Here is a 16,916-nt window from a genome sequence, read left to right on the forward strand (position 1 = left end):
TATATATATATATATATATATACACAGTACAGTACTGTCTCCAAATGCACTGAAAAGACTCCTATATAATTATAATATCCTTATGGGAGGAGTGTTCAAGTCAAACTGGGATTTTTAAGTCAAATCTACCTTTATTTCTCTATATAATCTTCTGCTACACTAATGCACTTATCCCAGTGTTTCGGTAGTGCTTGGAAACCATCAAGATAGAAAGTTTACTCGGGACAGGATGTGACTACCTGCTTCATATTTGAAACGCTGGCCTGCCAGGAACTCCTTTACTGGATGTTTCCAATAATGAAAAAAAATGGCCTGTTCTGATCATCAAAGGAACACAGGAACTCAGCTGGTAGTTACTGCCACATACCCCGTACAGCCCTGACCTCACTCCAAGCCCATTCCACATGTTTGTGTATTAAAGGAGTTCCTGGGAGGCCAGCGTTTCAGAAAATGTTCTGTTATTCTGCACAAATCAAGAGTCCCTGCTTGACTCGAACGCCCCTCGTATTTTCTCTGTATACTCAACACGTACTTCACTATACTGTGTGTATCTATACTACGCTACACTGTGCTGTACATGCACTAGAATGTTCCTACATTCCGCTGGTCTCTTTACACCGACACTCTTTCTACTCTCTCTTTATGCACATGGCCTTGTACAGTACAACTCCACCTCAAGGTTTCAACGTTTCATCGTGACGTGTTTAACATTCCCAGCGTGCCAGCCTTAACGAGCGCTCGTCATCCGCCGAGGCTCGGAAAGAACATCTTTTGCTTGGCGTGTCATTAGAAAGGGCTGAATCGGGACCAGGAGTCTTACCTGCTGACCTCCACAGCAGAGACTTCTCAGAGGAACTGAAGAAAAGAAAGATAAACAAACAAACAAACAAAAGTTTATGCAATCAAATCTAGAACACGTTATTTCAGCTTTTAACCAGGAGTCATGTTTCACTCTGGGACGTTCCACTAACTGTAACTATAAGTGGATAATAAGTAACAATCGTTGATAAATTTCCTAAAACTGCACAGCATGGAGTTTTGAAATTAAGACATTGGAGCGTGTTCTTTAGACAGCACTCGTGCCTGAATAAACGTCAGATCGGCACAGACGTCACCGGCGGAGACGAGATGCCCCCGGGGTACGGGTCTAACAAGCACGGAACAACGAGAAGCAAAAGGGGCAAGTAATCAGGGGTCAAAGGGCAGGGTGTGTAACAGTACGAAGGCATCCATATGGACACACACTAGAACAGGGGCACCTGAATCAACATTCAGCATCTCACTGCCCCCATACTGAGCAGATGGAAGGATGGACACACACACACACACACACACACACACACACAGGGATTCTACCTTGAAGGATTCTGCATCAATGCCAGATTCCTGTAACGCTGAAACATTGGGCCTAGTGATTATTTTTATCCTGGCTAAAAAAAAATTCAACGAAATGAAAGATGTCAATTTATTTCATGACTTTTTGATAATACAATTTTTATTTCAGAATTACTAATTGAATATAAACGAGGAGGAGTACTGAGTGTCCAGATAACGATCTTACGTTCTTAGAATGTTACGGTTCTTGGTTAACGCTCAGGGAACGTTTTTGGTTAAGGTTTTGGGAACAATATGGAGGCTGATCTGGGAACATTTAAACGCGGCTGTCAGGGTTTCAAGAACTATATTCGTAAGTCAGTAGATTCTGAGAACATTTTACAAATGGGGCAATTGTAGAGAATCATAAAATAAAAAGTTATGGTAAGATACGTTTAAGTAGGAAATGAAACACTTAGGTAAGAAAATCAACAAAGAACAACAATAAAGCAGAGTTACTGTAATCACTCCATGTTTGATATTATTATGAAGTTAAAAATGTTGATATGAAGTTATACTGTATACCAGAAGAATGAATCAATAAGTTTTATTTAATATATTAAAGAATGGCATGCCAAATGAAAATTGTTTATTTACAGTTACTAGTAAGGTTGTGGAACGTCAACAAAAACAAGCTGTTAGTGATTAAAAACAACAACAACAACAAAAACAGTTACAGTACACAGCGAAAAAAGTTTTACACTGGAGACTCCTTCCATGCATGGACAATAAATATGTCTTTTCATAGCATCAAATAAGCAACTTTATAAACCTTAGTTTTTCTCTCTCTTAGTGTAAGTTCCATTTAAACACTTCTAGCAAATTAGCAGAAACACATTATTGGAGCCCAAATAGTTTAAAAACATTAAATTTTACTTTATCAAGAATTCTAAGCATATCCAATATTGCACATTGCCTGAACTGCAAGTGCGTCCTTCTGTGCTGTACAAGTTAATAAACATGTTAGCGACAGAGAAATATTACGTAAAACAAACATTATCGGTTTAATTCTTCATACCTATTAGTCGATTCATAATTTAATCCTGAATATATGAAAGCGTAAAGTCTCAGCTGTTACAGATGAGGTAGAGAAACTCCTTTTGTAAATGTCAGATAATCATCTCAATACAGATCAGCAGCTGAGCAAGTTTTTAAAACCAGTAAACAGGCTGTAAATGTATGTAATGTAAATTCAGTAGTTTGAATTCCATTTAAACACTTCTAGCAGCACAATCCTAGCGAATCAGCTACGTGAAACACATTATCCAAGCCCAAGTCCTGTCCTTGTCTCATTGTCTTCATTCAAAAACAAAAAGCAGGTCTTTTAAGCCTACAGTGTCCAATAGAGCACGGTACTGTACCCGAACCGGCCTTTATTAAACATTATTGGTTTTTAATTCTCCATGCACATTAATCGATTCACATGTTGGCTTAAAAGAAACGTGAAGTTTCAGCTTTGACACTTGAGACTCCTTTTGTTAATGTTAAATAAGCTTTTAAAACCCGTTTAAGTTCCATTTAAACACTTCAATGCAGCACAACCCCAGCAAATTAGCTGTGAGACACTTCACTCAAGTCAAAGTAGTTAAAACACACTAAGTACTGCTCTTGTCTCCTTGTCCTCGTTTAAAAGCAGCAAAACAAAGGCTTCTAAAAGGCATAAAATGTTTGATACTGCTCGCTGCCTGATCTGCACCTGCACCCTTTAGTGCTGTACAAGTTAATAACCCTGATAACGACAGAGAAATATTATGTAAAACAAACATTATTTGTCATTCTGTAAACTCGCTGATGCTACGGAAACGCTAGCGTATAAAAAACAATCGCAATAATAAAAAACCTGCACCACTGTCCGAGCTGCTGTTCTAGAAAATTACTCAATAATTAATGAATCTTTTGACGAATCAGGATCCAGAAAAACTAAGAACCAGAAGTTAAATTCAAAGTTCTAAATGAAACTGAAAAATGATTTTTTTATCTTTTTATGTAAAAGTTAGCGTTGTTATGCAAGCGATGCCCAAAATGTTAACTGATGACGTACCTGTCGCTGGCGACACCTGGAGACTCCGCCCCCAGCCTGCATCGCTCCAGCTGATTGGCCACAATCTGTCTCTCCACCTCGAGCTCTCTGGTCAGACGCTCAAACTGGAGCTCCTATGACAAACAGAGTTTGATCAAATATATATATATATATATATATATATATATATATATATATATATATGTTTTTAGGAACTTTTTAAGGACAGGTCCATTGTGTGTGTGTGTGTGTGTGTGTGTGTGTTCTTGTCACAAATTCAGTGAAGTTAAAGCTCCTCCTGATGACACTGTCCTGACCCTCGCTGTCTCAGAGGCTATCCTCTGCCTCCTCTACTGTGTGTGTGTGTGTGTGTGTGTGTGTTGCGACAACTGTGCTGTGTGCCTCACTGAAAACAGCTCATTAATTCAGCTGCTCGGAGATACACACAAACAAAAACAAACAAACAAACACACACACACACACACACACACACACACACACGCACGGAGAAGACAGGTACGTAATTACAAATAATTTCTTGTGTTTCGTTTAACCGCCTGGCTTTGGCGCTCCTCGTTAAGACCAGACTCTAACAGAATAGTGAAACAGGTGAAAAAGGTCAATAAAAGGTGAGACGTCACGCAGACGTGCGTCTGGTGTGTCTGTGCTGCGAGCTGCCTGTCACAACACGTCTCCACCATTCGGCTCGCTGCTCGCCGTGACAAAGCCTGTCTTGTGGACTGGATTCAGGGCATACACACACACACACACACACACACACAGAGTGATATTGCAGTTTTTATGAAAGATTTCTATTGACTTTCCACTGAAAGCTAGAGTCTGATCCACTCACAGTCTGGGGAAAAAAAAAACCACACGATCTGTTCCCTCCATTATGTTATAAGATCCGATTTGTTTTGAGATAATTTGTTTCCATGTTTTAGTTAATCTGCATAAATGAGATGCCATTCGTTCTTATTGCTTCCACATTCAGTTTAATTCGAGAACACAAGCTACAATCCATTTCCAAAGTTTTAATAAACTAAATAAAATTTGTTCTTTACTTTTTGGTTATTTCATGTACATGAGATTAAATTTGTTACTATGTATTTTTTTTTTTTATATAAATAAGATCCAATTTGATTTCTATATTTTGGGGAATTTCATGTGAACAATGCAGATAAAAATGTAAGTTGCTCCGGATAACAGCTTTTGCCAAACGCCTGAATTAAGGATGTTTTTTTATTGTGTAAACAGGCTGATACTCCTGAAACGTTAGTGTATAAAAACAATGGCAAAAATAAAATAAAAACCTGCACCACTGTCCGAGCTGCTGTTCTAGACAATTAATCAATAATTAATGAATCTTTTGACCAGTCAAGATCCAGAAAAACTAAGCAATTTAGGAAAATGACAAACAAAAAAGTACAATATATACCATATACTGACCACACTGGTGCTCTGTACATAATAGAAAGTTTGTTTGTTTTTTCTTCAATAATAAACATAAAAAAACTGAAAACTTTCGGGCAGCACGGTGATGTAGTGGCTAGCACTGTCACCTTGCACCTCCAGGGTCCGGGTAGGATGTCCAAAGACATGCAGGCGTTCCCAAACTGCCTGGAGTGTGTGTGTATGTGTGTGTGTCCTGTGATAGATTGGCACCCTGTCCAGGGTTTACCCCGCCTTGTGCCCTAAGGTTCCTGAATACAGGATAAAGCGGTACTAATGCACTAATAAGTAATTGAATGAATAAATGAATGAATGAATGGCCGTCTGTAATTGTCCTTAATTTTTTTTTATTTAGTTTTGATCAAAGTTGTTTCTCAATAATAATCAGGCTTCAGGTGTTTGTTATGTTTTCTTGAAATCATCAATTAATTAATAGAAGTGTGTTTTTGTTACATGGTGTATTAACGCTGAAGCTGACGGTGTTAAATAATGCTTTGTAATAAACCCTAAGGGTAATGTGGGTTTTTTTCTCTGTGTGTGTGTGTGTGTGTGTGTGTGTGTGTGTGTGTACCTGCTCTTTGACGGAGGCCAGGATGTTGGTGGTGGTGCTTTCCATCTCCATCTTGTTGGCGCTGGTTCCTTCCTCACAGCTCTGCACCTCCTCCTCCTCTGCCGCAGGCCCCGGCTCAGGGGTAGGCATCGCTCCTACACACACACACACACACACACGTTGTAAACGCCCCACTGAGATATTATTAATCACCATCTTCACAATAAGAACCGTCAGCTGTTTCAATTATATCATTTCTGGCACTGAGACCAAGTCCAACTCGCCATCAGCTGAGAGCCTGGACCTGTGTGCGTGTGTGTGTGTGTGCGTGTGTGTGTGTGTGTGTGCGTGATACTCTGCAGGCCTTTGCTCCTAGCGATCCTCGGCATAGAGCATAGCTGCGTGTTCCAGAGAACAAGGACGTGAAGGGGAAATGTGTTCGGCGTGTCGTCCAACAGCCCAGCAGGTGAGAGCAGAACAACACAACCTGTTTCCCCTCCAGATCCACCGCGCTCGACAGAAGGGATGAATAACCAGGATCACACACACACACACACACACACACACACACACACACACAGTACACACTCTCCCACACATCCAATTCTTCCTCCTTTTTCGTACCTGAACTCTTCGACATCTCTGCCCAGTCCAGTGCATAAGTATTGGCACCCTGATTCAGATCTCCGTGGTCACGATGGGCCCTGCTGTGATGAGCAACACCGTAATCTTATGAAAGATTTTATGAAGCTGAAATTGTGAGGTTTAATCCGCTGCGAGTCTGCAGTTTTAACAGTTACTGAGTTAAAATGGTTCCTGATTAAACACTGGAGCTTTTTTTTTTTTTCCAGCCATTCTGTAAGTTATTTATTTATTTATTTATTTATTTATTTATGTATTTATTTATTTATTTAACTGTTAAATGCTTCAGTAAAAAGCATAATTAATAATGATGAGAATTAAAGCTTAGTAATTAAAAAAAAAACATGATTTTTTTTTTCCTGTAATCAAAGCATAAATAAATAAATAAATAAGTAAGATAAATAAATATTAGAGAAAACGAAAAGAGTCATCCTTCCATTTCTGGAGGGAAAAACTATATACATATGGTTAATATTTATCATACATCAATATAATGTAAGAAATTAATATAAAATAAGAAAATAGATTTCAAATCTAGTCAAGTCAAGTTAAAGACAGTAAAATACATAGACAGCTAAAAATAGTATTAAGCTTAATCAGAGTTGTAATAATAATAATAATAATAATAATAATAATGATAATAATAATGATAATAATAATTATTATTTTTAAAGCTATTATTTCGTTTAAAAGAGTCTGTTTATTTTGTATTAAAAATAATAAGAATCAACACTGACTGTTCCAACATTCATTTCATAAATATTGTTTTTATCAACTGCAAAATGTTGAATTAATTTTAACATCTACAATTATTATTTTCAATATTATGAATTTATGATTTAAAAAGAATTAAGCTCTGTCTGTTATTTGCCTTAAGCTCCTCCCCTTTCATTTATTATTTATATTTTTATATTTTGATTTTGATTTAAATACAGCATTAGGTATCTTTTCATTCCCCAACTGCAAACACACACACACACACACACACACACACACAGACACTCACAGTATATATATATATATATAGTACATATTGTACACACACACACACACACACACACACTGTGGCCAGGCAGCGTATCTATCCTTGCCCAGCAGGCTGTATTCTTTATTGCGGTGGAAATGAATCTAATTATGAAACATTAAACAAAGAGACCATGAAGCGTTTATTTTCTCCCGCGCACCTGCTTTTAATAAAGCATCAGTAGAAACCCAGTCGAATCTGACAGAAGCCGGTTAATAAGTCGTTAAACACACACCTTTGGCTGGTGAATTCCTGAAAAGACACACACACACACACACACACACACACACACACTGAATAATCTCAAATCTGAATGAAATTTCCTCCTGTTCTGTAAGACTCCCCGTGCAGTCTGAAGATCGCTCTGTCTCTCTCTATAAGAATTAGTTTTCCAGGAACGCAGGGACGTCTCTCTCTCTCTCTCTCTCTCTTTCTCCGTCTGTCTCTCTCTCTCTGTCTCTCTCCTATACGAGTGTGTGTGCTAAAGGCTGTAATAAACCCACAGCCTGACAATATCAGTCTGTCTCACACACACACACACACACACACACACACACACACACGCCTCCTCTGAACCTGGCACCCGCAGTGTGAGTGTTAACACAACAAAAATCTGTCCTGAAGGCATTACATCCTTTATAACCTACAGCCCCGGGTTCACTGAGAAACTGCAGAGGAGAGGGGGAGAGAGGAAGAAAGGAGAGGGAGAGGAGGACAACGGAGAAGTGAGGAAAACAGGGGAGAGAAGAGAAGAAAAGAGAAGAAATAATGAGAGGAGAAGAAAGAAGAGAGTGAGACAGATAAGAGAAGGAGGACAAATGAGATGAAATGAGAGAAGAAAAGAAAAAGAAAGAGACAAAATAGAGAAGAGGAGAAGAAGAGACAGGGAGAGAAGAGGAAAGAATGAAGAAAAAGAGAAAAAGTATAAAAGAGAAGAGAAGAGAAGAAAAAGAGAGGGAAGGAAATGGGTGAATAGAGGATTAGGGGAGGAGAGAAAGAAAGGAGACAGAGAGGGAGGTCAAATGAGAAGAGAAGGGACGACAAGGAGGCTGAAAATGAGCGGAGAAGAAAGACATAAAAAGAGAAGGGAAAGAGAGAGAGAAAAGGTATAAATAAGAGAAAAAGAAAAGATTAATAGTGATTAGAAGAAAAGAGAAGAAAGGAGAAGAGAAGGGGCTGAAGATAAAAGGAAAAGAAAGAAGGGAGTGGATAAGAAAAGACAAAGGAGGTAAGATGAGAGGTCAAAAGAAAAAGAGAAGAAAAGATAGAAGAGGAGAAGAGGAAAGAATAAACTAAAAGAAAAGAATAAAAGGGGGAAAAAGATTAAAAGAGCTAAGAAGAGAAGAGGAGAGCAGAGGAGGAGAACAAATGAGACATGAGAAGAGAAGGTGAGAGGAGACGAGAAGAGAATAAAAGAGAAGGAAAGAGAGAAGAGGAGAAGAAATGAGCAAATATAAGATGAGAATAAAAGAAGAGAATGGCACTGTGCAAAAGTTTACACCCCCCCTCACTCTGTCTCACTGCTCACACACCTCTGTGCAAAAGTTTACACCCCCTCCCTCATGCCTTGTTACGGCTCACACACTCACACAGCTCTGTGCAAAAGTTTACACACCCCTTCCTCAAACTATCTCATTGCTCACACACTCACATGGCTCTGTGCAAAAGTTTACACACCCCCTCTCACTCTGTCTCACTGCTCACACAACTCTGTGCAAAAGTTTACACCCCCTCCCTCATGCCTTGTTACTGCTCACACACTCACACAGCTCTGTGCAAAAGTTTACACACCCCCTGTCACTCTGTCTCACTGCTCACACACCTCTGTGCAAAGGTTTACACCCCCCTCCCTCATGCCTTGTTACTGCTCACACACTCACACAGCTCTGTGCAAAAGTTTACACCCCCCTCCCTCATGCCTTGTTACTGCTCACACACTCACACAGCTCTGTGCAAAAGTTTACATATCCCTTTCTCAAACTATCTCATTTCTCACACACTCACATGGCTCTGTGCAAAAGTTTACACACCCCCTCTCGCTCTGTCTCACTGCTCACACACCTCTGTGCAAAAGTTTACATACCCCTCCCTTACTGTATCTCATTGCCCACACACCCATACAGTTTTGTGCAAAAGTTTATACACCCCGTCTCGCTTAGTATCACCACTCATGCAGCTCTGTGCAAAAGTTTACACACCCCTCCATCACTCTGTTTCACTGCTCACACACTCACACAGCTCTGTGCAAAGGTTTACACACCCCTCCCTTGGTCTGTCTTACTGCTCACAGGAGACAGTTTCTCACCAAGAAAACACAAATATTAAATTACAAATGTCAGCATGAATAAACGAATCCTGTATAAATCAGGGAATCAGGGCTACACACACTGCATTCCGCACCTGTGTGGTGGGAAACCAGATTAAGCTGCCATGGAGAAGGACACGAGACTGAAGGGTGAAGTGTGTGTGAATGTGTGTGTGTGTGTGTGTGTGTGTGCAGCAGCTGCAACAGGAAAAGTATCCGATTCCAGACGATCGTTAAGTGGTTCAGTGTTCAGCAGCTCAATGCAGCTCTCTACATCCTATACAGTAAGTGTGTATCTTACAGGACGTAGTTTGTCCTTCTGCACAGAACAGTCCATCTGTCTTCAGGACAGTGTCCAGATTAGGACCAGGTGAGATGAATCCTGCAGTATATTTACATCATGACACATGTTTAGGACTTGCTGTGGTCTGGTCTTATCACCTCTTTGTTACCGTTTCTATAGTAACAGCTAGAAGTTGCAGGCGATGATTAAAGAATGTTCTGGAAGGAGTCTCCAGTGTCAGAGGTAAAGCTGTAACGTTAATCCTCATCAACATGGATGAATTTACACTTCGCAGCTTTCACAGTAACGTGACAAGGAGGAGAAAAAAGGGAAGAGGAGAAGAGAAGGAAAAGAAAAAATGAAGAATAAAAGAAAAGAGAATTAGAGTGAGGAAAAAATCGCAAGATGATGGAAAAAAAAATGAGGATGAATGAAATAGGGAGAGATGAAAGATGACAGAAAAGGACAGAAGAGATAGGAAAAGGAAACTTTAGAAAAGGTAAGAAGAGAAGAGAAGAAGAGAAAATATAGTGAGAAAAGAAAAGAAGAAAAAAAACAGTGAGAATAGGAAAGGAGAGGGATGAGAGGAATGACAGATTACTGTGGTTTTAACTTAAACTATAAAGAGAAAGACGTGAGAGATGAAAGGAGAGACGCTGGCGAGGGAGCGACAGATACGAGATCAGACGTAAACATAAACAAATAAAGTCTGATCAATCGTTCACTAATAAATAAATAAATAACCGAACACAAATAGTTAATGTTGGAAAACTGCTGGGGTGTAAAAAGAATAAAACACTTCAGGGACATGCAGTTTTGGGAAAATAATCATGGTGTAGTGGTGGCAGAGTCTCTCCACGCTGCGCTTGATGAATCTTCTCGGAAAGCGTGACACAGGCGTTATAGTCTTTTATGGATATTTGATCGAGGAAAGAAAGAAAACAGTGAACACAGATGCATGTTTATTATCCAGGAATACATTTGTAGAGAACATATAGTCAATCCAAATCCCAAAAAGTGCAGTTAAAGCATTTGGGTGCAGAAATAAACCCCCTCGCACTCAGATCCGGTTCTGATCCCCAGCTGTGCCATCTGCTGTCTACTTCCCGAACTCGCCAAGGATGGAAGTGGATATGTTTTAATTGGACGGAGAGAACGACAGACGCAAGCGTTCCTTCTGCTGCGGCCCGAGAGCTTCAATCTGCCGTCTAGTAAACTTTCTCTCTCTCTCTCTCTGCATGTGTGTGTGTGTGTGTAAAGTCACCATAGCAAAGCCCCATCTGCACAGAGGTGTGTGTGTGTGTGTGTGTTTGGTGTGTGATGTTTGCATTAGCCTTGGCAGACGGTGGCGTTGGTGTTGTCATGCAGCAGCAGGAAGGAGTCAGTTCCGTAAAGAAGGTCAGGGTTTTTTTTTTCTTTTCTTTTTTTCATTCCTCTCTGCACGCTTTGCATAATACTAACATCCCTATGCAGAATTTTATTAATGTCAGTTCATTTAATCTGACTGTTCCTGAGTGAATACAGAGCTTGTGAACAAGGCATACAGTCACACGCCGTCATCACGTCGCACTGATATCAAGCTTCATACTAACGATGTCATAGGAACGCACTAAGCGTGTAGAGTAACGCTCCTGAACCAGAGCACTCCAGCTCAGCGAGCACTGAGCACTCACACACACACACGCAAACGGCCTGCACATGTGTGTTTTTTTTATATAAAAATTTATTTAATGATTTGATGCAAAGTAGATTAAATGAACGAAACAAGGCAAATGTTTGAAGTGTGCCTAAAGATAAAATCTAAACATTCGGTTGTTTACAGTACGCAACAACCGTCGCAGCGACCTCATTTCCCCTCCCGTCTGTTCCAACCAATCAGCATTCAGCATCAGCAGTAAACTAATCACAGGCCTGATCATCTCTCATCATCTGCACCTGTTTCTCACTGGTTCATGCCTTAAATTAGGTGTTTGGTTTTTTTGGGGATGATTGAGTGGTTAATAGGTCACCGTGTGGCTTAACAAACAAATTAACCTCCAGGAAAACTTTTACTTAAGACTACTTTAAAAAGTCTGGTTCTTTTCGAGGCACATTATGATAAAAATAGTCAATTGCACAGTATCGTATGTTCCTACTGATCCATTTCTGATTCATGTAAAGATCCGAACCAATTCAACTAGACTCGGAATTCTTACACTCACGCAGGAACGAAAAACATCATTTTCAAGATGGCCGCCGAGCAGACGGAGGACAGACGAACTCTGGTGCCCTTAACGTGCGGATAATGTACTTAAAAATAAAATAAAATAAAATAAAATAAAATTCTTCAGCTATTTTGAACTTCCTGGCTAAATTCTGACGGGATTGGAAGCGGGTGTCCGAGGTGAAGACGTTACACGTGCTTAACTTGATTCCTGGTGAACTTTAGAGGAGCAGAAATGCTCAGGCTGAGCTGAAAAATCCAAAATTAAGGGAGCGCTAATTTTAGCACGGTACACGCGTGACATTTTACATAATGCTTTCCAACACGGGAATAAATAGCTCGCGGTATGGAGGTGGTGGATCGCAGCGCATCGAGAGATACGCTTCTGTTATGAAGTGTTTTATTTTCTGCTTCAATTTATTTATTTATTTACATCTCTGCCTCACATCTTTATGAGAAACGGAGAAATGTTCACAAAACGCACTAATGGAAACATGACGGGGTAATCTCCCTTTGTTACAGGTAAAGTCTTCACATCATAATCCGAGACGCGTCTTGTTACCCACACAGAATCTGGTTAATATTCAAAGCTTAGAGCATTTAGGTCATTATTTGTTTTGCTATTTTTTTTTTTTTTTTAATAATCACATATACAGTAGGGCTCAGGACTGTGCAGTACAGCGTGACGTATCCCTATTGTCCGCACAAAATATAAGCAATATGATAAACAGAATTTTAGTTCATTTTACCCGACTATACAAACATGACTGAGAAAAAAATGATAAATATGTCACATAGGCAAATAATTAGCACAGATACACACGATCACATGTTTTTATGGTTGTTTTCGTTTGCAATTAATTGAATAATATTAATAATAAAATTTTCATTTTGAGACTTCTACATTTTTGCGACGTAATTCTTTTATTCTAATTATTCCGATAGCATTAGCCTAACGCCGGCTAAGTCATGTACGTCCGGGAGTCATTCCAAACTTGTTTGCGTCAGTGGAAAACCAAGCGATGGAAGTTTACATATTTTGTTTTTTTGCATTTTGTGCAAGATTAAGTGAAGACATAGCACCATGGATCCCAAGCATGTTAGCAAAAAGACAAGGGAGCCGCTTTCAGTTTAGCAGTCAATGCCGAGAGGAATCATAAATGAAGGTTTAAGTGAGGTTTAATGTCTATTTATTTCATAGTTTACTTCATTTTTCATGTTTTTTTTAAATGTTTTGATTGTTTTATATGCAGAAATATGATTATAGTGTTGGAAATTGGTAATATTGGTAATATTTTTGGGCGGCTGGGACGGATCATCTGCAATTACATTACTTCCGATGGGAAAATGTGTTTCACAATACGAATTTTCACCTGAAGTACTCGCCTCAGGAGCAGATTAAATCTGTACGCCGAGGTTACGCTGTACTCAGGTTTGAAGTCTGAAGCCTTCCTGTTAACACACTCCATATATATATAATTATTATTATTGTTATTATTTATTTTTTATTCCCCATTGCCCTGTGCTGCGTTGCTGGCCTGATCAGTGCCACTTGGGTTTTAAGTGTATAAACAGGATTTTATTTATTTATTTATTAATGTTTTTGCATGAAGGTCAACCTAATCTCCCGGACCCATCCTCGTCCAGGTGAAAAGCGCCGGGCTGCCTGCAGGAGGAGCGGCGGCGGCGATGGATGGGACCGGCGAGCTGCAGGATGCTGAGCTGCAGGATGCGGGTCGATGCCAATCATCCTCGCATCCGACTCGGGATCGATCCTAATAAGGATCAGGTGTTCCCTGTTCTCTCTCTGGTCTCGATCCACACACACGTGTGTGTGTGTGTGTGTGTTTGGTGAGCGATTAGTAAGAGCAAGAGCAAGACCATGTTCTTCATCATCATCATCATCATCAACAGAATTCTCACCATCATCATCATCATCAGAAGAGGAAGGAATGGAAGGTTGAGGATGATGGAGCAGAATGGAGATGTGGACCTGAGCTTGGTGTCATGTGTGGAGCATCTTTGTGGAACAAAATGGTTCAGGCACGCACGTCCATGCACACACACACACACACACACACACGGAGGATGCGCGTCGTGATTGAAATGAAACGAGTGACGGCGCAAAAGGAGGAAAAGCGCATCGGTGCAGCAATTCTCGTCTTTTTCCTTTTTTTTTTTTTTGCAGGATTTTCCATCCAGCCGCATTGACATGCCAGTGAGTGTTGGCTGACACACACACACACACACACACACACCTCCTGCCCCTCACCTCCTCAGTGCGCACTGCACGCGACACGTCCGCTCCGCGATGCGCTGACCCTCTCCATTTTCCCGCCGCCGCTCGGGATTAAACGCGGATCCGGAATCCTGAGCGATGATGGAGGCCGAGCTCGCGGCGCTTCACGCGCTCCGTCCTGCGCGCTCTCCGCCGGTAGGAGCCGCTCCGCCGCGTGACGTAGGCGCGCAGAGAAGATGCTCGTTGTGGAAGGCCATCGGGGTCGGAAGCTGCTCAGGGAGGCGCGAAAACGTTTTGGAAGCCGGAAGTGACTCGGTTCTTTGAATCTCGTTCATCAAAATCAACAATTTTTTTGAGTCATTGAGTTAATTTCGTTCTTTTGATCAGAAATAAAATAAAACGTTGCATTTTCATTAAACAGACCACCAATACGTCTACACACACACATTTTGTCTATAGTTCCAGTAATGAATATATTACAACGCAGCTAAGGACATGTTATAATAAACAGAATGAGTAGCTCACCTCTCGTATCTTCTAGTCTGAGTCGTTCGTTCTTTTGAATCTACTGCACCGCATACCGTCTATGGGAGTCACGTGACAAAAGGCAAACGACAAGTGTCATTGAGAAAGAATCGCTCATTTCTGTTCATCTGAGTCACGTTAAAGATTCGTTCAGAAAGAACGATTCGTTCATGAATGATCCGTCACTACTGATCAAGTCAGGGCGCTGATGAGCGGATTCGTGTTTCTGGGTTTACGTGGATCACAGAGGATCTGTCTCAAACATAAACTGCGCGTGAGGCTGGTGGCCTGTGCATATCAGCCCGCCACCAGGGGGCGGCGTAAACAGGAGAAAGGTAAGCGCTGCGGTACCTCTGCATATGAATTGGTTCTTATTGAGAAATGCAATATTTCCCCAGAGGAAATAACGTAAAGGCAGATAATCCATCGCCACACGATCACACTGCCGCATGAATGGGTTTTTACATTTTGTGTAAGATTTAGTGAACATGACGTAGCACTTCGGGTCCCGAGAATGTTATCGAGGACGATAGCAAGAAGAAAAGGGAGCCGCTTTCAATTTAGTTTTTAAAGCAGTCGGTGCTGAAAGGAATCATAAATTAAGCTTAAGTGAGGTTTAATGTATAATTATTTCATATGTTATTACTTTTCTGAATGTTTTGATTGTTTTTATATGCAAAAATATGATTAAAGTGTTGGAAATTGGTAATATTGGTAATATTTTTGGGTGGCTGGAACGGATTATCTGCATTTACATTATTTCCTATGGGACAATGCGTTTCACAATACAGAATTACGCCCCAAGCACAGATTAAAATCGTATGCTGAGGTACCACTGTAAATATATGTTTGTATATAAAAAAACAATCAAATATTCAGAAAAAAAATTGTAAATCCAATGTAAAATATTGAATAAATAGACATTAAACATCACTAATTTATTAATCGGCTGCTTTAAAAAACAAACTAAAAGCGGCTCCATTTTCTTCTTGCTATCGTCCTTGATAACATTCTTAGGTCCCATGGTGCAATATCTTCACTAAAATGCAAAAAAGAAAAAAAAAACATATGTAAACTTGGTTTGCTTGGCTCTCCAATGAAACAAACAAGTTTTGAACGGCTCCCAGACCTACGCGCAACTTTTGGTTCAGTTTGTTCGATCGTATGCTGAAAATGTTTTATATGGAGAGGGGTAATTTCTTGCAAAATTTTAGTTCTTAAGGCGAAAATTAAGGAGATGGTGCCTTCGTATGCCGAGGTACCGCTGTAAGTATGATTCCATGTGCACGTCTCTTTAGATTTTCTGTTATAGTAAGTATTTTCTCCATGATTTGTGTGCTCTTCAGAAATGACAGAATGAGAAAGAAATGTTTGGAACAGGCACAGATGGTCTAATCTTGTGTACAGCCTTGAATCACCAGCCTAGGAGGAGGAGGAGGTTTCGAGAGAAAAAAAATGCTTAAAAAATGACATCTCAGTGTGAGTGAGGCTTCAATAAAACCTTCTTTTCATAAATTTGTGCCTGCTTGTGTTTTTATTAAGAAGATAACAAGACTATTACTTTGTGATTCAAATTTAAAACCTGTCACCATGGGCAGCGAGTTGCTTTTGCATAGAAGAGAAGAATAAAACTCAACAACACAATAACATGTACTGTGCTGAGAGTGCTTTCTCTCAATAAGCAGTTTATTTAGGCAACATTTTTTCCCTAAGCTTCTAAGTTAATAGAGATCATGAAGAGGATTATGGGTAAACAGTGGGCATTAGACAAGATTATATTGTGGTGTAGTGGTAGTGGTTAGCACTGTGTTCTTGTACCTCCAGGGTCCATGGACTTTGCTTGATGGGTTTCTTCTGGATACTTCGTATTTCCTCCCACAGGCCAAAGACATGTAGATTAGGCTATTTGGCGTCCCCAAATCACCCGTAGTGTGTGTACGTGTGTCCTGCAATGGATTGTCGTCCTGTCCAGGGTGTACCTGTAAAGGCCCTGGGATAGGCTCCAGGCTTCCCGTGACTCTGTATAAGATATTTTATAACATAAGAAAACGCTGAAAGATGAATTTCACTTCGTTAATGTTTATTTCTTCCTACACACTAGGTGGAAGCACCAGAAGTAGCAGTGCACAGAATCTGGTAACTTGAAGCATGCTTACTTAATACAGGTTGTCCCCGACTTACAAACAAGTTCTGTTCTGTGAGCACGTTCGTAAGTCGGATTTGTTCTTAAGTCTTATTCAAATTGAGTCTTATACTGTACGCCTTTGACACGATCTATAATGTAAAGCATGCCAATCCA

At 40.2% G+C, this 16,916-nt stretch overlaps 1 protein-coding gene across 2 annotated transcripts in view; it reads right to left on the reverse strand.

Moving 5' to 3' along the window:
* The window catches only part of pkp4 (plakophilin 4), a 31,548-nt gene extending 17,246 nt beyond the window's left edge, over positions 1–14,302 (reverse strand). The window contains exons 1-4 of one of the 2 annotated variants that reach the window (XM_053499375.1): positions 14,126–14,302; positions 5,418–5,551; positions 3,416–3,528; positions 821–855 (exon numbers count right to left, since the gene is read on the reverse strand). In XM_053499375.1, coding sequence (XP_053355350.1) covers positions 821–855; positions 3,416–3,528; positions 5,418–5,546 — 277 coding nt within the window. In that variant the 5' untranslated portion in view covers positions 5,547–5,551; positions 14,126–14,302. The remainder of the gene's footprint in view (positions 1–820; positions 856–3,415; positions 3,529–5,417; positions 5,552–14,125) is intronic. The other variant, XM_053499374.1, reaches the window with a different exon arrangement.
* Positions 14,303–16,916: the final 2,614 nt, after the last annotated feature.

This window comes from Clarias gariepinus, chromosome 6 (assembly GCF_024256425.1).
Source record: "Clarias gariepinus isolate MV-2021 ecotype Netherlands chromosome 6, CGAR_prim_01v2, whole genome shotgun sequence".
Classification (NCBI taxonomy): domain Eukaryota; kingdom Metazoa; phylum Chordata; class Actinopteri; order Siluriformes; family Clariidae; genus Clarias; species Clarias gariepinus.